The following is a 23,131-nucleotide window of genomic DNA, read 5'->3' on the forward strand; positions in this document are numbered from 1 at the left end:
GGGGCCGAATTGAACATGCCCTGAGAATTCTCTCATTTTAAATAGCCTATTTTGTTTTGATGCCAGTGGAAACAACTAAAATCATCATCTCTTTTTCACTTTGGAAAAAATAAAACAGCAAGTCATGGCTTTTCTTTAGGGTTATATGGAAAATTTTTTTATGCTGTTCAAATTTAATTTCTGCTTAGTTTGGGCTGCTATAACAAATTGCCATAGACTGGGTAGTAGAAACAACGAACACTTACTTATTTCCTAGTTCTGGAGACTGGGGAGTTCAAGGTGCCGGCAGATCTGGTGTCTGGTGAGACCCTGCTTCCTGATTTCCAGACGGCCATCTCTTTGTATCCTCAGTGCTAGAGAGTAGGGAGAGGAAGCAGGATGTCTGTCTCCTGTCTCTTCTTATAATGGCACTAATCCCAAAAGCCACATCTCTAAATACCATCATACTGGGGGTTAGGGTTTTGACATATGAATCTGTCCGTAGCAGTCACTTTCCCTTAAGATACCAGCTTTCTTTGAAAACGACATTCTAATGCTGTGTCTGTTGCCCATGGAGGGAGGAGAGTTCTTCCCTCTTTCCTGCTGCGAAAAGCTGTGGACTAGATGTCAGGTAAACTCCGTGTCGTCAGACAAGTCAGGTCCTTCCTCTCTCTTGTTCTCAGCTTCCTCATCTTTAAATGAGGTCTTGGAACGGGGAGTGAAGTGGTTTCCAACAGCCTTTGTAGCACCAACATTTAATGGCCATAAATTACCAAATGGTCCATAAGTCATGAAACGGTGTTGCAAATGATATTTTTACATAAGACTCATAATCTGGTAGAGTACTGCAACCAGAAGGAAATAGATCTCCTGTGAATTATTTGAGGGAAATTCTCTTTCATACATGTGACATGGAAAGTTACTTTTATGTGAGCACTGGGGCACCAGCTCCATACCAACATACTTTATTGTTGCCCTTGAACATTCGTATTCATCTCTGATGTAGATTTATGCTCAGCCCGACAAGTCCCTGAGTACAACACTCAGCAAGCATAGTCTAATCTTTAATTTCAATCATACTAATTTTAAGCCATAGTTTTTAAAGTTTACATTTCCCCCCTCTTCTAGGCAAGTTTTTAATGCCAACCTCAGTTACTTGCTCTGGGTGAACCGGAGTAAATATATCACTGTATTCACTTATGTTTTACCCCCTCTTCCATGTATTTCTCGCATGTTTAGATATTTTGAGAGTCAAAACATAAAATTTTCACTCCATCTTGATCTTTTTCAGCTTTAACACGGCTGCCCTCTGGCCAAGAGAGACTTTTAAGCTGAACATGCTTCATCTTTGGGAAGATAAAGGCACTAAATTAAAAGTGTGCAGTCAGTCGTGCTCTTGCTCCTGGCTGGTCTAAGTCTGCGCTCACCCTGCTTGTGGCCAGACTCCTCCCAGCCTTTCCTTCAGGCTCCCTGTGCCCCCCAGGGGTGAGATTTATGTGGTTTACCTGCATCCTTTGTGATGGTTGAGGTTTGGGATATAGTAATTGCCTAATCCTGGTGATGCTGGGACAGAGACACATAGAAAACTTGGAAGAATTGGAGATCGCTTTTCTTTTTCCTTCTTGTTAAGACAACTTTTGTTTTTTTTTTAAGATTTTATTTATTTGACAGAGACATAGCGAGAGAGGGAGCACAAGCAGGGGGAGTGGGAGAGGGAGAAGCAGGCTTCCCGCCAAGCAGGGAGCCCAATATGGGGCTCAATCCCAGGACCTTGGGACCATGACCTGAGCTGAAGGCAGACGTTTAATGACTGAGCCACACAGGCGCCCCTAAGACAACTTTTCAAAGATACAATTCACATACCTTAAAATTCATCCACTTAAAGAACAATTCAGTGGTTTTAGTATATTCTCAACAATCACCATCACCACAATCAAATTTGGAACATTTTCATCACTTTAAAAGAAATCATAATCATTTGCAGTCACTCCCCATTTCCCCGCAACATTCCCAGCCCTAGATTACCACTGTTTGCTGGCACTATGGATGTGGCTCTTCTGGACTTCTTATATAAATGGAATCACACAATACGTGGTCTTTTTTGATTGGCTTCTCTCACATAGCAAATGTTTACAAAGTTCATCTATGTCATAGCATGTGACTGAACTTCATTATTTTTTATTGCTGGAATTTATTCTGTTGTATGAATATACCACATTGTATTTATCCACTCATCAGTTGATGGAAATCTGGGTTGTTTCAACCTTCTGGTTATTATGAGTAATACTGCTATGAACATTCATCTCCAAGTTTTTCATATATTTTCATATATCTTGGGTGTATACCTAGGAGTGGAATTCTGGATCATATGGTAACTATATTTAACCTTTCAAGGAATTGCCAGACTGTTTTCAAAAGCAACTGCATCACTGTGTATTCCCACCAGCAGTGTATCAGGGGTCCAGTTTCTCCATATCTTCACCAACACATGTTGGTATGTTTTTTGTTTTTTAATAATAGCTATCTAGTAAGTGTGAAATGGCAGCTTATTGTGGTTTTGATTTTCATTTCCCTGAAGTCTAATGATGTTGAGAATCTTTTCATGTCCTTATTGGCCATTTGTACATCTTCTGTGAATAATGTCCATGGAGATTCTTTGCCTATTTTTAAATTATTATTGAGCTGTAAGAATTCTTTATATTACACATAAATCCCTCAAGAGAGATAATTTGCAAATATTTTCTCCCATTCCGTTGGTTGCTTTTTCACTTTTTTGATGGTGTCCTTTGAAACACAGATGTTTTTAACTTTGTTGGAGTCCAGCATATTAATTTTTCTTTTATCACATGTGTGTATCTAAGAAAACATTGCCTAACTTGAGGTCACAAAGGTTTATTCTCATATTGCCTTCTGACACTTCTATAATTTTAGCTTTTCATTTAAATCTATGATCCCTTTCTGAGTTAATTTTTGTATATGCTGTGAGGTAAGGTTCTAACTCATTGTTTTGCATGTGAATATCAGTTACCCCAGTGCTATTTGTTGAAAAGCATATTCTTTCCCCATTGAATTGTCTTTTTCATCTTTGTTGAAAATACACTGATGATGAGGATTTACTTCTGGATTCTCAATTTATTACATTGATCTATTTATCTATCCTTATGGCAGTACCACACTATCTTCATTACCGTAGCTTTGTAGTAAATTGGAAATCAAGAAATGTGAGGCCTGCAATTTTCTTCTTCCTTTTCAAGATTATATTGTCTGTTCTAGGTCCCTTCATTTTCATATGAAATTTATGCAAAAATGGCATTGGAATTTTGATAGGGATTGGGTTGAATTTTTAGATCAATTTAGGGAGTTTTGCCATGTTAACAAAGAACATCCTATACATGAACACAGCATGTCTTTCCATTAATCTAAATCTTTAATTTCTTTCAACAATCTTCTGTAGTTTTCAGTGTACGAGTTGCGTACTTCTTCCATTTATTCTTAAGTATTTTATTCTTTTTTATACTAATGCAAACACAGTTGTTTTCTTCATTTTCAGATTGTTCATTGCCAGTGTCCAGAAATACAGTTAATTTTTATATATTTGTCTTGTATCCTGCAAGCTTGCTGAACTCATTTATTAATGAGTTTGAATCTCTTTTTTTTTGTTTGTTTCTTTTTTGTTGTTGCTGTTCCTTAGAAATTTTTAAATATAAGAACATGTCACTGATGAACAGGTAGTTTTATTTGTTCCTTTGCAGCCTGGCTGCATTTTCTTGCCTAATTTCCCTGGCTAGGCCCTCCAGTACAATGTTGGATAGAATTGGCAAGAGTGGACATTGATTTCCTTATTCCTGAACTTAGGGGGAAAGCAATCAGTCTTTTGCTGTTAAGCTTGATGTTAGCTATGGGTTTTTTGCAGATGCTTTTTATCAGGTTGAGGACGTTTTCTTCTGTTTCTACACTATGGAGTGTTTTTAATTATGAAGAGGTGTTGGATTTTTTTAAAATGGTTTTTGTGGACCAACTGATAAACAGCTTGTCCAGAAGCTTTTATACGTACACATCATCCCCCTTCCCTGTTTCTCCCTCCCTTTCTCACAAGCACACAGGATCACGTGAAAGCAGATTAGATACAACATATTAAAAACTTGCCAAAAGAGGGATGAAAGAATAGTCAAGACCTCTTGATTCCAGTTATCCTTACGCATGGTTGTTCTTTACTGGGGGTGGCAAATTAATTGTTTTATGAGGACGGAAGGTAACTACATGTGTATACGCCCTCATTTTCTCTACCTATTACTCACTGTAAATGGAAAATCTTAATGTCCAAGGAGAGGCTTGTGCAAGAAGTAAAGTATAGCAAGGATGTGTGTGTCTGAAATGAGACAGAAATAGAAGCAAAACTTCATTTACACAAGAAATATGTTAAAGGAAGTAAAATGTATTTGCCCAGCCCTTTCTGATGTGAGCATCCGCAATTTGAAAATACCGTTCCTGGCTCATCTTCTCAGGCCTCTCCTGTGACTTCTTCTATTTCAGGAGTCTGGCTGGTGACCATCTTGTCCGCCTCCCTCACGTGTGTGAGCTATCTGTTCCACATATTGGCCTGTTACAGGTGAGAGGGCTCTGGGAGTCATTTCTTTGTCTTCAGCCAGAATTTTCTAAAAATTCCTGAGTGGTGACAGCAGTGCCCAAATTGGAACCATGAATGTATATGCCATCCAGGAAGAGCCACATCTATTGGTTGTAACACAGAAAACCCCAAACCAAAAAACTAATTGATTTGAGCTTCTACTATAAGCTTGACATTGTGCTTAGAATCTTTTGATTTTTAGGGGAGCCTGGGGATCTCAGTTGATTAAGGAGCCACCTCTTGGTTTTGGCCCAGGTCATGATCTCAGGGTCCTGGGACTGAGCCCCGCTCAGCGGGGAGTCTGCTTCTTTCCTTCTCCCTCTCCCTCTGCCCCTCCCCTGGCACGCATGCTCTCTCTTTCTCAAATAAATAAATAAATATTTTTAAAAAAAGAATCTTTTGATTTTCACCACAACCCTGAGAGGCACTTTCATCTCTGTTTTTACAGCTGAGAAGGCTGAGACTTAACAAAATAACTCACCCACGCCATTAGCAGTTGGCCATGTCTTCTGCCCTGAGAGGCCTTATTGATTCTTGTACACTCGGCATCTCTGTTAGGGGTCAGACCTGCCCTGCTCTCCAATACTAACCACACTGGGTTCCCAGCAGGTGCTCCGGCTCTAGGAGTTATCAAAGGAGATCGGGTCAAGGGCACCGGGGGCATCAGTCTCTAGAAGAGCAGAGCAGGAGGAGGGGATGGACTTCAATATGTAGTGAGCATTTCACTGCAGATAGCAGTTGAATTTTAGGTATCTGCCCTCCCTCCTCTGTCTGTCTGTCTGTCTCTCAGTCTCTCTCTGTGTCTCAGCTCTTCCTTCCCCCCACCTCAGTCTCTAACTCACATGCAGTCACAGGAGGCCCAGGGCCATCTCCTACCCCTCCGAAGCATCCTGCCTTTATACCCTCCCCATCTGGCTGCCCGAAGGGTGGGTCTCTTGCAGATGGCATCCAAATAAGGACTCTCCTGGTGCAAAGAGGCCTCAGCTCTCTATCACAGCCCTAGCTTGCTCCTTCTCTCTGCTTTCTTGTCCCTGGACCCTCTGGGTGGACTGGACACCACTGCTCTCCCCTGCCCCCCTTGATGTGGGGATATACCTGCTCCTTCCTTCAGTGGACTGCAAGTGCCTGGGAGATGATCAGTGAGACATTGGACCACAACCAGTAACAATCACCTTTTAGAGTTGGCTGCATTGACATGGGGGGAGGGCACAGGGAAGAGAAGGTGCCTGTGGCAGGGAGGCCTTATCCTTGTCCAGGCTGGCCCCTCCCTCCCATACCTGTCACTGAGGACCGATGATCCCTGCCCTGTGTGCTTTACAGGACCATGGAGCAAAGGAAAAAGTGGATAAGAAACCCCTACAACTGGACAGCACTAGCACTGTGCTAGTATTTTTATTTTTCTTAGAATTATTCCTATCTATATGCAGCCTCTTTTTAAAAAAAAGTTATAAAAATATTTAGTATAAAGTCTTCCTCCCATTCAGACCCCAATTTGTTGCCCCAGAGCTAAACATTATTCATTTTCTGTATCCTCCCAGAAATTGTCTATGCCTCGCGCACATATATGTGTGTTTGTGTGTTTGCATTCCTGGTGGCATATGCTCTATTCCAGTGCTGCCGAGCTGAAACAGTGAAAATCACAGACACAATTTTGAATTTTCTAATAGACACTAGTAAAAAGTTAAAAAAGGAGGTGAGAATAATTTAATAATATATTTTATTTAGCGCAACATAACCTCAAACCATCATTTCATCATATAATAAATATACAAGCTACCAATGGGATATTTACATTCCTTATTTCATACTAAGTCTTCCCAATTTAGTGGTCATAAAATTGCAAAACATCCTGAAAAATGCTGGAGATAGGATGTGGGGGAAAAAGCAAGACACATGTGAATGTGGACCATGAACATAACCATCGCCGACCTAATCTTTTATGCAAAGGGCCAGGCCGAGACCAGCACATGGGGAAGGCATGCAAAGGTTTGTGCAGGTGCTGGGAGCATGAGGGGCTGTGGTCCCTTTTTCAGTTTCATTTATGTTGTAATAAGGTGGATCTATCATTAAAAATGGTTTTCCATTATTACCTGTTTTGAAATATTATTACATAAGTAATACATATTCATCACAGAACAAATAAGAAAATAGAGCAAATTGAAGAAAATAAAAGCCACACGCAGAGTCTCAACTATCACATTCAGCCACCATCAAGACTAGGTAACTACATACTACTTTTTCAAACTATATTAAGATTTTTAAATCATCAGGGAAATGTATGACCATGTTAAGACCACAATGAGGCATCACCTCACATCTGTTTGAATGACTAGTACCCAAACCACAAGAAGTAACCAGTGTGGGCGAGGATGTGGAGAAAAAGAAACCTTCATGCACTGTTGCTGGGGATGTAAATTGTGCAGCCACTGTGGAAAACAGTATGGAACTTCCTCAAAAAAGTAAAAATAGAGCTATCCTATGATCCAGCAACTTCATTTCTGGGTATTTATGAGAAGAAAACAAAAACACTATTTCGAAAAAATGTTTGCACCCCCATGTTTATTGCCATGTTATTTACAATATTCAAGATATGAAAATAACCTACGAGTCCATTGATGGATGAAGGGGCAAAGAAGATGTGATACACACACACACACACACACACACACACAGTGAAATACTATGAGCCACAAAAACAAATGAAATCTTGCCATTTGCAGAACATGGATGGACCTTAAAAGGTGTTATGCTTAGTGAAGTAAGTCCAACAGAGAAAGACAAATACTGTATGATCTCACTTATATGTGGAATCTAAAACAAAACAAAAAAAACAAGCTAACAGATACAAAGAACAGATTTGAGGTTGTCGGAGGCGGGTGTGGGTGAAGGGAGTCAAAAGGCATGAGCTTCCAGTTATAAAATAAATGTCATGGGGATGTAAATACAGCATGGTGACTCTCGCAATAGTACTGAACTGCATATTTAAAAGTTGGGGAGTATAGATCTTAAAAGCTCTCATTGCAAGAAAAAAAAGCTTGTAACTGTGCAAGATGATGGATGTTAACCAGACTCATAGTGGTGACCGTTTTGCAATATACATATATATCAAATCATTATGTTGTATGCCTGAAACTAATATAATGTTATGTGTCAATTATATCTCAATTTAAAAGTATTTTGAAAATATTTTTAAGGCTAATGAGAACCGTCCCACGAGCTGTGGTCAATATAGGGAAGCCGAGCCAGCCACCATCTCCCTCCACAGGCTTTTCTGTCTATATCTGTTGAGCTCTAAGTACATAAGGAGCCGTGGTTATGAACATTCCTAATTTCCCACTTTTTCTCTAGAAAGCACATGAAGAGGTTGTGGGCAGGAAATAAACACTTCCTCCCTTTGAAGTTCCATAATCCTTCCTCGGCGGAGAGTGTGGTAAGTCCTCTGAGGCCTCTCTCTGTTCTGAGACTGAGTGATTGGCTGAATCCTGCTCTCCTGCAGCTGGGACAGGGTAGCAGCCTGGGGGAGGAAGAGCCCTGGATGGGGAGTCCATAGGCCTCACTTCTAGTATGCTCTGCTGCTGGGTGACCCATCTGGCCCTTGGTTTCCTCATCTGTGAAATGATGACAATCATGACACCTGCCTTGGTGTGTTGGTGGGTGAACCTCAGATGAGGCGGGGATGCTGGACCCATGTGTTAGAGGTGATCGGTGTTTTCTCCCCTCTGAGACCCCTTTTTCTTTTTAAATCCCAGGTGGCCATTGCAAGGTACTCTGGCTGGCAAATAGCCTATATTCTGTGGGGTAAGTGTCCTCACGTGACCTATTCAATTCAACACCCATTCCTCGGGCGCCCGCGGAGTCCTGGCTGTGCATAGAGAGAAGAGAGGCGAGGCAAAGCAGCCCTTGTTCTCTCTCCTTCAGGAGGGAGGGAGAATCCCACACTCACATAGCTATCGTTACCTCCTGTCCTAAGCCCGTGGGCTGGAAATGCTAAAGGCAGTGGTGACAGAGAGGAGGAAGTGACTCTCCACATCCAGGGCAGGACACGAATGCTTTCTAGTGGGGTTGACGTTTGAGTCGCATCTGGCAGGGCGAGCAGAAGGCAGCAGGAGGATGGTCATGCCAGGCAGAAGAAACAGCACAAGCAAAAATGCCAGGACCTTTGGTGGGAGGAGGATAGAGGGGGGACTTCAGGGAGGGACATGTATGACCAGGTCACGAAGGGCCTCGAGTGACCCTGGGTTCCCTTGGCCCACAGGCTACCTCATCATCCACGTGGTGCAGAGCCTGTGTGGCATGCTGATCATGTACAGCCTGGTGCTGCCTGTCATCCACAACCAGGGCCTGGAGATGCTCCAAGGACTGGGCATCGGGACGTAAGTGCTGGGTGGGCTCCCTGTCATTGCCCGGGGCCTAGGAACTGGCAGACCCTCAAAGCTGCTGTTCAAAATGCCCCTTCCCTGTTGGGATCTCACTAATTCCTGGACCCACACTCTCAGTTCTGACCCAGGGATGGGCCAAAAGAGCAACTCATCACAGTGGGAACCTTACAGTTGACAAAATGTTTCCATTCTTGCTGTTCAGTGGGGTGCTCACAGTTGTGTCTGTGGGGGATACACATGTGTCCATTTTATAGCTGGGAAGATTGAAGTTTGGGGAGGTGACATGGGAGTCAGGGCAGTATAGTAGAAGGAGAAAGGAAATCTGAGCTTAGGTTCTAGAGAAGCTGTGTGACCTTGGGTAAATTGCTTCTCTGAGCCTCAGTTTACCCATATGGAAGATAAAAGTGAAGGCCGACATTACTGAGAATTCACTATGCATCTTTTCTCTTGAGAACCCTTGGAAGGTTGGGTCTCATACTGAGGCCCGTTTTTCAGACAAGGAAACAGACGCACTGAGGGCTCACCAGTTTGTCCAAGGAGGGCAAGAGGCAGGGTTGGGAGCTAGCAATCTGAAGCCAAGGCCCCATTTAACTGCCGCCCACACGGCCGCTTGGGGGATGCAAACCCAGCATGTGGCCCTCTCTGGGAACTCCCTGCTCTGAGCTCCTTGGTTCCATCCTCCCCTAGAGCCACGTGGGAGGCTGGGCAGAGCCTGCCCGTCCGCTCTCAGGGCCTTCATGAACTCTTGAAAAACTCCATGCTTTTCTTTGATTTCCATGCTGTTAAACACGCAGCTCGGCTGCCACATATAATTAAATCCTGGAGTTCTGGTCTGGAGTCAAAAAACCTGACTATGTGGCTTTGAGAAAGTCATCTGCCCTTCGTGAGCCTCCATTTTCTCATCAGACAGTGGGTGTGAGAATACTCTGGAGGCATAAAGCACAGAGCCAGAGCTACTGTTGTCCCAGCAGGCTGTCCCGTCTCTGTCCTCTCTGTCACTGGGCATTGGAGAAGGGCTTGGACAAGGCCCCCTCAGGACCGTCTCGCCCTGTGTTTCAGCCTCACCATATCCATCGTCCTGGGTCTCATGATCCTGCAGGTGTGGATCGCCGCCACCTTCTTCCTACAGCCAAAGATGAGTGCGGCTGACAGGCAGAAACCCTTGGCTCTCAACAACAGGTAAGGGTAACGAAGAGAATGGGGATTAGAGGCTTTGGCTTCAGCAGCCCCTCGTTCCTTCCTCTTCCCCCTTGGCAGGTTCCTGCGAGGACCGTACCCTCCCTGAGAGGGCGAGGGGCCGTGGTCCGGGAGTGGGCTCTGGAGCCGAACTGCCTGGGTCCAGATCCTGCCTCCACCCCTTATGGGCTATGGGACCATATGTGACATTCCTGAACACCCACGAACTGCAGTTTCCTCATTTTACAAATAATTGCTCACCTCAGAGAGGTATTCGGAGCATAAAGTGTGTTAAAATATGAACTTAGAACAATAGTGCCTGGTCCGAGGTTTTCCTTTGTAGTTCACTCATTCAAAGCCCTTCACTCAGGGAGGAAACAGCGCAGGCATTAAGGATACAGAGCTATCCCTACCTGACCTGCTTGCGGCAGCTCACGGTCCACAGGGGCCGGCAGACACATGGCGACAGTCAACTCCAGAGGGGGTGACAGCCTCACAAGAGCAACGCGGGTAATGGAGAAAGAGGCAGGAATGGTTCATTCAGCTGCAGGTGGGACGTTTGAGCTGAGCTCGGTCGGCTGTCCTGCAGGTCTCGCTGAGGAGAGGGTGTGGTTGGCAGCCCTCAGGGCACAGATGGAGGCAGGCAGCCGAGAAAGGGCAAGACGTCTTGAGAGAACAGTGAGAATCCAATATGGTGGCCATGTAGTGGCCTTGGATGGTGAGGGGCAGGGAGGGGGCACAGAGTGTCGGCCCCAGAAAGGCCCCTCTCAGGGATGGCCCAGAAGTCCAGGATGCCGAGTTTGGGCCTCATCCCACCCATAGGCAACAGGAAACCACACAATCCAGTGGTCATCTGGGAAGTTTCCTTTGGAGGACTTGGAGCAGTTCCAGCGGGGGGCAGGTCATTGTGACAACAGACAGTGGGAAAGCCACAACCTCTGCTGTAACCACAAAGCCAGCTGTAGCCACATGAGATTTCTTGTCATACAGGAAACCTCAAAACCCAGGGATCCCATGAAACATCACAGCCACCGCTGACAATCCCGCCGTGCTGGGTCCAGCACCTTCTGCACTGTATGAGCCAGTCCCATACCGCTGCTGCGTGGCGGGGACCGTCAAGGTCACAGGGCTAGGAGATGGGAGCTGCAGGACGGGGCCCGGAGCCAGCCTGCCTAGCCACCTCCTCCTCCTGAAAGGGTGCTGCCCCTCTGCCTGCTTCTGTTTGCAGGAAAGTGTTCCACAACTTCAGCTACTTTCTGTTCTTCTACAACGTGCTGCTGGGCCTGGGCGCCTGTCTCTCTAGGCTGCTCATCAGCTGCATCCTGGGCACGTGGCTGATCGCACGCATCGACAGGACCATCATGCAGAATGGCTATGAGGGGGCGGACATGGGTGAGTGGCTGGTCCCTGGTGGCTGCACATTGAGTCAGGGGTGGGGGGTGGCGGGGCTGGTCTGGCAGCTTTCTGGAAGCTGCTTGCCGGTCGGGTACCAGAGGCCTGGACTTCACACTCCTCCTTCTGCTCAGAGCTCAGCTTCTTATGGAGGCTATAACGCTGAGCAGAAAAAAAACATTCAGCCTAATGGTCAGAAGACAATTCAGGCTAGTAAACGGCTGCATATTTGACAGACCTTCGAGGTATCGTGGAGAGCAGTAAGAAGTACTAGAATTCCATCTGAACAGTTAGAAGGTAATTAATTTATGAATGCACAGCTCTGAAAATGTTGAGAAAGAACACATCTCAGAATTATTGGTGTCATTAGCTGGAAACTTAGTTAAGAAAATGGTCTGTTCAGTTAAGAAAGACTCCCAAATCAAGCCGTTTCTGTAAAGCAAAAATCGTTTGGGTTTTCTTTCTGACCTGTGTCCATTCATTCACTCACCCATTCCTTGTACGCCTGGCAGCCTCTCTGTATGAGCACAGTGCTCCTCCCACTTTCGGCTTCAAGCTCTCCGCAAAAGGGATGGATTAGAATGCCATCTTGAGAACCTTCTTGCTCTTCATACCTAATTTTCTAGATTCTCAGTGAAAACAGGGGCACCGTTTAGGAACAAAGTGGCACAACAGTTATGTCATCAAAAGCACAGGCTCGAGCGTCCTGGGACAGAGGGCATGCTGCCTGGCCTGACTTGCCTTCTGCGTTTCAGGGTTCAGTGCCTGGATTGGAATGCTCTATGTGGATCATTATCATACCAACCCTGTGCTCGTCAGCTTTTGTAACATCCTGATCACAGGGCACAGGGAGAGGAGGCTGCAGCGGGCCATCAAATACTGGTACCTAAATCAGTCAGCAGGTAAGCCTCCTGTCTGAACCTATGCTGGGCTTGGACAATAGGCAACAAGGACCCTAAGGCTTCTCCGGGAGCCTTGAGATGTCCCAGCTTCCCCCTTCCCTGCCCCTCTTCCTCCATACTCCGTGCCCTGGGGAACCTTCTACCAAGGAGAGCAGGAGGCTTAGTCCACAGCCAACCTGGCCAGGGGACCCCTGAGGCGTGGTGTCCTTGTCCTTCTAAATGGGCTCCCCCCATGTTCCCAGAAATGAGCTCTAGTTCTGCTGAGTCCTCTAGTCCCTTTGTTTGAGACCCCACCCATATCCCAGGCTTCAGGCCAGATGCCCTCCAAGATGGGGCTTGGTTTTGCTTACCACAAGCTCTTCTGGCTACCATCTCCTGCCCCCTCAAGGATCTGTACTGTCTACTCCACCCCTCCCACCCTTATTACTCTGTTCTGCCTTCTGCTGGGAAGCCCACCAGTTAGCCATATCTTGTGAGCACCAGTCTGGACTATGTTCATCACTGTTCCCAACTGCAGACATCTGGCTCTGGGACAAACTCAGATCCCTCCAGCCGCCCTCATGTCCCCAGAAGTCCCAGTCCAGCTCCTTCTCCTGCACCTCACACCTACCAGTCTGCTTCTCCTAGAGCTTCTGAGGATAGAGACAAACTGCCCCATCCCCCAAGTCTGTCTGCTCTGGTTCACTTCTAGGTCCCCGAATCTCAACAAGGTCCAGGACGAGGTGGCTCCTGTTACACACCCTGGTCAACAATCCCAGACTAGTCATGCTCAGAAAATCAAGATCAGGTCATGGCTCCCGGGACTTTACCCAGATCCTGTTGACATGCTCAGACAGCTGATGGTAACCTCCCAACACAGCTACAAGGCCATTCCAGGACGACTGCCCCTGTGACAAGGCCCAGGCTACCCAGCTGCTGTCCCCTGCAGTGTGAGAGGGGACGCAGTCCCCGTCTACTGCACACAGCACCGGGCGCTCATGGGATGGCACCTGAGCTGAACCATGAAGTCTCAGGTCTAATAATCCACTCCCTTGGTAAAAAGATCAAGAACTAAAAAGAATTTCTGTTGAACAATCTTTTCTCAGTAACAATTTCCACTATCCATGTTAGGAGGTAGCACTGGGGAGTTCCGTGTGGACAAGCTCTTAGTTTGACCACAGGATAGATCTTCGCGTCACTGAAGAAGGTGGTAAAATGTACACCAGGAGAGCTTAACTGTTAGACATAGTTTTTCTCTGGAAGAAAGTATGGCTTTAATCCAACGGGATCCTTGTTGCTTCCCCCTTTCCAGGCCTTCTGGTGGTGGGAGAGAAGGAAATCCATGTCCCCAGCCGCTAATCTGGTAGGGTGAGCAGGCACACGTTGGGCTGTCCCTGCCATTGCCACTGGGATGAGGAGCAGATCAGAACTGATCTGGGCCTTGGTCACAAAGAAGATCTACAGATCTGACAAGGAGGGTATCCCCTGGGAAGGCTGCCTATCTGTGGAGGCAGAGATGGGAGTGGGCAGGCATTCTAGTTGGGGGCCAAGAGCAAAGGTGTGGGAGCAGGAGAGCCTCAGGCATGTTTGAGGAGGAGAGGCCTCTGGTATTTGCAGGGCAGGGTATTGGGGGCTGGTTAGACCACCCACAGAGGCCCAGATGCCAGGCTGGGAAGCCTGGACATTTCTCTTTGTGCAGAGAGCCCAGTACTTACCCTGAGTCTTCACACCCACGCATAAGGTCCCTGATGGCCCGGGACTCGTGCAAAGTGACCAGAGTCACTCGTGAAGCCTGTGCAGTGCCAGGAGGACCTACCAACAGGGTGAGGAAATTCCCCATCCACCTCACAAATCCCAGAGCCACTGAAATTCAGTAATCATTATTGAGCATCTACTGTAAACCTAGTCCTGTGGCTAGATGTGTTTGCCAGACTTATCTCTTTTAATTTAACCTTTGCAACCTCCAAACTTTGTCATTCTGCTTTCAGAAACTGAGACAACTGGGACTAGAGTGTTGGGGTCCCCGCACTACCACTTGTAGCTACGGAACACCAGCTAAATGACTCTGTCTTTCTGTGCTGTTTTTTCCTTACAAATAAAAAGGGTAATGCCTACAACACCCCAAATTATTTTGAGGATAAAATGAGCTAATACACACACACTCCTAAGCTAGTGCCTGCTACGTCCTACACTCAATAAAGATCAGTTATTTTTATTTGCAATGTTGATACTTTGTGGTGATCTGATTGTCTGTTTACCTCTCAGGATGCTCTCAGCTGGGAGAAAGGAGCCAAGGATGGTCTCCCCTCAGCTAGTTGCCTTGCAAATCATGGCTGATTTTCCTCAGGACCTACACTCACCAGCCCTATTTGCTTCTAGACCTACTAGTAGACTCTGCCCCAGAAGTCATCTTGGCCAGCAAGGGAGAGTGTAGGGGTCTGCCCATGGCTAAGTATATGGACCCTAAGCCTGGCAAAGCAGAAGCCATCCGTGATCTCTCAGGCTGGGGCCTCTAGGGAATGTCTGTCTTGAAAAGAATTGTATGAGGAGGTGGAGGAAAGCTGGAGATCCTCGTGCATAGTAGCATAAATGTTTGTGGAACAAGGCCCAGCTGTCCCCTTGAAAGGGACCTCACAAATCTTTGCCCTGCACAAGAAGCAAGTAGGAAAAGGAGCATGGGGGTCATGGGCGAGGCTCCCAGGAGGATTCTAACATAGGTCAAGAGGACACACAGAGCCCCTAGAGGGAGACTGAGGCTGGAAAGTCTTGGGACTTTGTCCATTTGCAAATTATCTTCCTCTGGTCTTGTCCTTCCCACATGCAAGGTTTGATCGCTTGACATTTATTCCTCTACTTAGTGCTGATGCAACTACAAGTCCCAGATGCAGGACTGGTCAGTGGTGGAGCTGGAATTTCACTCCCCAGGACTATGCTTAGTCTGAAGTTTTACCTTCAGGCCGAGGGTTCAGCTACTGCCAAGCCTGGACACGCACTCAGCCCTGAGCTTCTTGATGGCCAGTTCTTTTTGGCCTTGAATGTTCTGCTGGCCAAATAGGACTGGAGCTCCCATGGCAGGACCAAGCATAGCTACAGGATGGAGTGGCACCCAGGAGCCCACCAGGAGCCACACCTCCGGTGTCCGTCCCAGTGCCTGCCCAGCAGCCGGAGTCCAGTTGTCCCAGCGGTCACCATGCAGTGAGGCTTCGGTCAGCCGGGAGAGTCATGGCCAAAGACTCTCTGGACCAGCCACCAGGGAGAGTCTGTATCCGCTCTTACTCAACTACTTCCTGGGCTCACCTCTCATCCTCCCTGAGCCACTCCGAATCCTGGAATCCGGCCTCAGCCTGCTCCTCGGGCTCAAGGTCGTGATGATTTGCAGCCACGTGGAGCCGCTGGATCTCCCTCATTACTTTGTATTCCTGGGGCCAGAGGGAAGGACAGATGCAGACAGGGCCTGAGCAGGGCATTGTGGGGGGGAGGAGAGAGCCGGGAGGCCAGTCCTGGGTCTTTGTACACATGGAAACCCTCCAATTCCCTCCAGGTCATACCTATTCTCAGAGATGGGTGTAAATAACTCCTCCTCAGGAAGTTGGACTTATCCCACCCACCAAATTGATGGGTCTCCCACTTCTCTGTTATCGAACTCCCGGGTGTGTCCTGCCTGGGGGCGGGGTGGGGGGGCTCTGATTCCCCCACCCCCCGCAATGCTCCTCCTGCAGTGACTGCCACAGATGTTCACCCCATTCCTTTTCTGGAGGTTGATCTGGGATTCCCCTGGGAGGCAGACAGCCAGGGTCCATCAGAAAGAGGCCCCCAGCCCATAACTAGCCTCCCTTCCCCACCCCTTCTCATGTTGTACTACTGCCGAGGCCCTCCAGGGGGCAGGGCATGCACAGAAAGCAGGACTGGGACCCAGGCCAGGCTCTGGGCTCCAGACAACGGGGGACTTGAGAGCTGAAGCTCAGGGACAGGCTAGCACAACCCACTCTGATGACAGACAGGGAGACTAAGGTCTCAGGCAGGTAGTGACTGCCCAGCCACTTCTGTGTTGCCTGACTTGGAGGAACCTGACATCTCTCTCCCCTCCTTGGGCATCTCCTGAAGGAGAGGCTGAGTCCCACTCCTGCAGCTTTGCAGTCTGGCAGCTCGGGGAACCAGGACATGCAGCTTATGTGGTGCCTCCACTCAGTCATCCCTAAGAGGAGCATGACACCCCAACTCCGGAGATGCCTGCCAGCTGCTGTGACCTCAGGACTCAGTAGGGGGCTCTCTTCTCCCAAACCCTACTGCCCTGCCCCAGGTTTCTCTCACCTCCAGATAATCTTGCATTGCAGGGTCCGGCATCCCCAGGGCAGTGAGGAACATGCCAAGGAAGGCGAAGAACACACCCTGTGCCTTCGGGGTGGGAGTGGGGATGAGCTCTGGCTCTCAGGTGCCCTCAGGGACCGTCCCCTGAAAACTCCTCACCCTCGGCCTCTACCCCAGGGTTCCCATGTGCATCTCCTTCAGTTCTTCTCCTGTCGCCCTCCAAGAACACCAGACTCCTGCTAATCACCTCCCAGGGCCTGCTTCTGGCAATCCCAGGGTATGTGGCCCCAGGTCCTGGTCACTTCTAATGGGGGATTTCTGGCACTGTGGCAATGGGGGGCAGAGCTGCAGGGGGAAAGCCCCTCCCCTCTTGGTGTGGAGACCTTTGTTTAGGAGGGAAGAGCCCCCCTCTCCGCTGACCCTGGGGCCCCTTCCCCACAGGCATCCTCACCTGCCATTGCCTCTTCTGGGCTTCCTGGGGGGTCATCTCCAAGGTGGCCAACTTGGAGATCCTCTCCTGCCAGGGTCAAGGACAAGGTCAGTGAGGCCATTGTCACCTCACCCCATTTCTCCCAAGGTTCCCTAACCTCACACCCTGGACAACTGACCTAAGTCCATTGCTACCAGTGCTACTCTGTCTTCTAGTGTGCTCTGATTCTAGAACAATCCTGGCTCCAATACTCACCCAATATGTGGCCTTGGGCCTGTGGCCTGGCCTCCCTGGGCCTGTTTCCTCATCTGAAGAGTGTGAGGAGAGCTCCACCTACCTCCCAGGGTCTCCAAGGACTCAGTATCATATTACTGTCATCATTGTTCTCCTCTCACACCCTAGCACATTCCTTTCCTCCCTTCAACCTTATCACAACCCTGTCCTGTGAGGCCTGCACCACAGGATCATTACTTTCCATTTTCCAGATGAGGAGACAGAGCCCCAAAGAGAGGCAGTGATTTGCTCAGAGGCCTACAGAGGAGAGGCTGCGCCCTAGCTGCCCTTGCCCCAGCCTGGCCCCACCACTGACCAGAGTCCTGTCCTTTGGGCTCTCAATGTGAGTCCAGGCCCCCAGCCTGGTCGAGCCATGGATGAAGAGGGACAGGGGTCTTGGGAGCCTGGCTGAGTGGTCCCTGCCTGCCCAAGCCCACCGGAGTTTCTGCCACCCAGGCTGGGCCTGTGGCCATGCCAAAGTCTTCACCTCTCCAAGGTACCCCTCAGGACATTGTCCTGCACAGCAGCCTTCCTTCATCCACTCAGAAGGGGGCTGCTGGGGTGCCATCTCTGACTGACCAGGGCACAGGGTGGGAACACCTTGCTTCCTCTTTTTGAAGCTTCTTACTTCCATTCAGGAAGGATCCACTAAGAAGCCATCAGTCCCCCCAGACTCTTAGAAGGTATCTGGGACATATATCATGGTCAGCTGGACACCCAGATGAGATTCCTGACTGTGACTGATTGGCAGTATGCTTGAGGGGCAAAGTAGGAAGTCACAGAATGCACACCTCTCTGTCCCTGGTCCGGCCATCCGCACCCAAGCCTAGGCAGCCATTTGAGCACCTGGCCCATGGCATTCCCCAGCAGCTCCCACCCTGGCGCAGGTAGAGTGCCCTCCTCGTGGAGATGGAGTGAATCCTGGAGGAGCAACAGGGGCCTGGCTTCCCGAGGACAGGCTGGGCTTATTTAGGGAAGAAAGAAACCCCACTGACCCCCAATAGCCTGGAGGAAGCTGAGTGCCAGCAGGATGGACCAGCATGGAAGCCTGACTCACCTGGTAATTCTGCCATCTCAGCAACCCCTCCTGGAACAGCTCAGCTGCCCCCACTCTGTCCCGTGACCAGGGCCTTCTGCCCTGCGGAGTGCCCCCCACCTGCTCTAGACCAAACAGGTCCTTCTTTCTGTTAATGTAGGCAAGACTGGAATTTTTCAGATACTTCAAGTGAGAAATAAAACCACACCCTGCCTGGTCCCCCTCCCCACCTCCTTCTGTCATTCTAGACCTCCAGCCTCCACTCCACCTGCCCAGTGCATTGTCTTTGCCACAAAGCTTTTGAAATTTTCGGGAGCTCTTCCTGAGGGGAAGAGAAAGAAAAGAAGGAGGGAAAATTGGGGGAAAGATGGGAAGGGTGTGAGTGTCAATGATTTTTATTTGAGAACCCAAAAGATCAAAACTGTCTGGATGAGGATTTCCACTGGTTTCCTCTGAGCTCAAAGGGCTCCATGGGCCTGGGGAGGGGAGACTTCATACTGGTCTTCATGCTGGGGCTCCATTCTCATTTCTTCCAAGCAGCATTATTTTTTTTTAAAGATTTTATTTATTTATTTGACAGAGACACAGTGAGAGAGGGAACACAAGCAGGGGGGAGTGGGAGAGGGAGAAGCAGGCTTCCCACCGAGCAGGGAGCCCGATGCGGGGCTTGATCCCAGGACCCTGGGACCATGACCTGAGCCGAAGGCAGTTGCTTAATGACTAAACCACCCAGGCGCCCCTGAGCAGCATTATTTTTGACTGGTTTTGATTCCAATTGGACATAGAATTTGTTGCTATAAAGTAAACACTTGAAAATGTCCAGTTTGGCTCAGCCCAATCTCTGACGTTGAATGGAACGGATTCCTGAAGCAGAACTGGTGGCCTAAGGTTCCAGGGAGGCTTAGAGGCTCCACTCCCAGTTCAATCCCTGTCCCCAAGGTTGGCTGCCTCCCAGGAGGTCCCAGCTGAAAGAAGGGGCAATGCCAGCCCTGTGGGAGATTCCTCATCCACCCTGCTCCTATGGAGAGAGGCCCCCACCTGGAAACTTCTCCCCATGTCTTCTTCAGACAGCGAATGGCATGCAGTGAGAAGTTCCTGAGGATCCAGCTCTCCTGGAAAAGGGGGGAGAATGAGCTGTGAGGGGAAGCTCTGCTTTCTATAGCTGACCCTGCCTCACTGTGCACACCTGCTCACTGGACCAACGGCTCTGCTCAGGTGAGTTCTTTGTAATCCCTCCACCTGCCACCTCTGAGCTCTCCCAAGTCCTCTGGGGCCCCATGGGCGCCCCCCATGCAATCAGGTGGGTCCGCAGGGTGCTGGACCTGGTGGGCCTGGAGACCCTGGGGAGGAAAGAATTACTTTTCTATTTTCCCTCTTTAGCTTTAGAATGTATTGTCAAACTTTTAAACTTCACAATTTTACTAAGCCTGAGCCTATTTTCATATATTTAAGGCTGTTTATATTTCTTTTTCTATGAACTGTGGATTCATGTCTTTTGCCAAATTTCCCATAGTGTGTCTGTTCTTTTTCTTATCGATTTCTAGGAACTCTTTAGGTATGAGGGATGTGAGCCCCTTTGTAATATGAATTGCAAATATTTCTTCCCAGTTTATCATTTCTTTCTCTTTTATTAGGATTTTTTTGGTCAGTTTGGTGGTGTGTTTGTTTTTTTTGTGTGTGTTTGCTTGTTTTGCTATGTATCATTAAGATGTCATTTCTCCCCAAACTGATGTATAGATTCATACAGCCACAGTAAAAGTATGTCAGCAGATATCTGGTGGACATTAACTATATGCTTTCCAATTTTCCATAGAAATACAAGTGGCCAAGAATAGTCAAGACAGTCTTAAAGAAGATCCAACTTGGAGGGCTTACACTACCAGATGGTAAGCCTTAGTATACAGCAACAGTAATCAGGGCAGTGCGCTATAATAGTGCAAGGAACAATAGACAGAGTCCAGCGAGACCCATACTTACGAACATTTTGTGTATGACAAAAGAAACACACAGAACGATGGAGAGAAGATGGTCTTCTCAGTAAACGGCCCAGGGTCATTGGTTATCCATATGGGAGCAAAATTAATCTTGACTCCTACCCTCCCCCCATCATAAACAAAATCAATGCCAGGTGGGTTTTAAATCTAAATGTGTAAGCTTAAAACAGTAACATTTGTAGTAGATAATTTAGGAGAATATTTTCATGACCTGGGGGCAGGCAAAGATTTCTTAGGACATAAACTACACTAACTATAAAGACAAAAATTAATAAATTGGACCTGATTAAGAATTTCTCTTTACCTTCCAGAGAGTTAGAAGGCTAGAACAGAATGGGAATAAGCACTTGTCATATATTTATCTGGGAAAAAGCATCAGATAGGATATGTAATTGACTCCTATGAATTAATAAGACAAAATCCACCAGAAAAAATGGGCAAAAGATTTGACCAGATATTTCACAGAAATACAACCAAATGGCCAAAAAGTATATAAAAGTTTACACGACATCATTACTCACCAGGAAAATTCAAATTAAAACCACAATGAAACACTGCTACACATACACCAGAATGGCTAAAATAAAAAACACTGACAAGGCCAAATGTCAATGAGGATGTGGAGCAACTGGAACTTTATACACTGCTGAGGTGTAAACGCACACAACCACTTTCAAAAACTGTGGTAGTGTCTGCTAAAGATGGACTTACACATATTCTTTGACCCCAAAATTCCACTGTCTGGTAAATACCCAGTAGAAATGCCTACATATGTTCACCATGCTAAAGAATGGTCAGAGCATCCTGATTTGGTAATTTTCTAAACTAGAAACAAACCAAATGTGCATCAATAATAGAAAAGATAAATAAAACGGGGCATTTTTAAAATGATGGGATGCTATACAGAAGTAAAAATGAACTTACAGCCACATCCAAAAATGTTTGAAACTTTACAAACATAATGAAAGAAGTCTGACATAAAGGAGTATGTTCTGTATGATTCCATTTAAATGAAGTTCAAAAACAAGCAAAACTAATTCAGAAGTTAGAATATTTGTTATCCTTGGGGAAGAGAGGGCAATGACTTGGGATGGGTAGATGAAGGGGCTCCTGGAGAGTTGGTAATGTTCTATTTCTTGGGGGTACTGGTTACCAGGTGTGTTCCTTTTGGGTAATTTATTAAACTGTATACCCTTATACTTTTTGGTATGTATGCTATGCTTCCACATGCAAATCCAATCAGTTTGATCCAGAATTTTTTTCTGGTTAGTACCAAGGCCAGGTGGCATAGCATTTCATTCAAGACTCTGGAATTACATGACCTCTATTCATATCCTGGATCTAGCCACTTCCTATCTTGGAGATCTTGGCCAAGTTATTCACTCTCTGAGCTTCAGTTTCTTCATCTGTAAAATAGGCTTATTATGCTACCCTGAGTATAGTTATTAAGGGAATTAAATCCTCTCAATAAATATTAGCTCTTGTTGGTCCTTGTTGGTCTTCATTCTGTGGACTGTGGAGAAGATGGACAATGACCAGTGGAAGAGGAAGGAAAAGATGAGACTCTACTCAAGAGACATTTTTGGTGTGCATGGCTGAATCAGTCAGTAGAGCGTGTGACTCTTGATCTCAGGGTTGTGAGTTTGAGCCCCATGTTGTGTATAGAGATTGTTTAAAAATAAAATCTTAAAAAAAAAGAAAGATATTTTCAAGGTGAAGACTGAGGAGGAAGATATCATGGTAAGGTACAGAAATAGAGTCCAAAGACTTGGCTCCACTAAGGACCATTCCCTGTCTCTCGCCTCCTGCCCACCTCTAACATGGGACAGGGACTAACCAGGTGACCTCTGGCTGGTTAATCTTCTGGATATCACATTGCAGAGTTGGAAGGGCAATGCAAATGGCATCCAAAAGCCAAACACAAATTCCCATGTTTAATCCAAACTCAAACCCAAAGGCCCAGACTCAGGAGTTAAGGGAGGTAAATTCTCAGTGGTAAGACTATGGGTTATTTTTACATTCTCCCTGGAATATTTTTCTATTTTCTACAATAAGTGTGTCAGAACAAAACACTGTACATGATATATCCATGCCTACATATTTATATCCATATATATAAAAAAATAAAGAACCCCCAGATTATAGATGTGCCAGAAACTAGAATCTAGACAACATCTGGACAGGGAAAACACTGTTTCTGATGTGCAAGGGCCAAGCCAACAGGGGGTCCTGGGACAAGACAGAGTATGGGTGACTGCAAATCATTCCTGCACATTTCCTATTTTAGGGGTGGGTGGGTGGGGGGAGAGGGAGAGAGAGAATCCTAAGCAGGCTCCATGCCCGTCTCGGAGCCCAACACGGGGCTCGATTCCACGACCCTGAGATCATGACCCCAGCCGAAATCAAGAGTCAGATGTTTAACCGACTGAGCCACCCAGATGCTCCCACATTTCCTAGTTTTTACTGTGTTTTTCACCCCTTCCCTCGGTTATCTACACTTTTTTCTCTTTCCTGCTAAAATTAGTCCAACCTTCTGTTACAATATTTGACCTTGTTAATAAAACCCAGTGCCAAAGAAGGGGAATAAAAGGGTTTTCTATTCACTGTTTCTTAACTTCTGAAACTAGTCTGGATGGAATGATCACTTGTTGTAGGA

At 47.0% G+C, this 23,131-nt stretch overlaps 1 protein-coding gene across 1 annotated transcript in view; it reads left to right on the plus strand.

Annotated features, from left to right (window-relative positions):
• LOC116641162 (stimulated by retinoic acid gene 6 protein-like) overlaps positions 1–14,622 on the plus strand; it is a 48,317-nt gene extending 33,695 nt beyond the window's left edge. Inside the window, exons 11-18 of the mRNA XM_032418703.1 lie at positions 4,513–4,588; positions 7,955–8,036; positions 8,356–8,404; positions 8,862–8,979; positions 10,045–10,164; positions 11,390–11,553; positions 12,309–12,455; positions 13,147–14,622. Of these exons, the coding sequence (XP_032274594.1) occupies positions 4,513–4,588; positions 7,955–8,036; positions 8,356–8,404; positions 8,862–8,979; positions 10,045–10,164; positions 11,390–11,553; positions 12,309–12,455; positions 13,147–13,295 (905 nt within the window). The 3' untranslated portion in view covers positions 13,296–14,622. The remainder of the gene's footprint in view (positions 1–4,512; positions 4,589–7,954; positions 8,037–8,355; positions 8,405–8,861; positions 8,980–10,044; positions 10,165–11,389; positions 11,554–12,308; positions 12,456–13,146) is intronic.
• The last annotated feature ends 8,509 nt before the right edge of the window (positions 14,623–23,131 follow it).

Source organism: Phoca vitulina, unplaced genomic scaffold (genome assembly GCF_004348235.1).
Source record: "Phoca vitulina isolate PV1807 unplaced genomic scaffold, GSC_HSeal_1.0 scaffold21, whole genome shotgun sequence".
Classification (NCBI taxonomy): domain Eukaryota; kingdom Metazoa; phylum Chordata; class Mammalia; order Carnivora; family Phocidae; genus Phoca; species Phoca vitulina.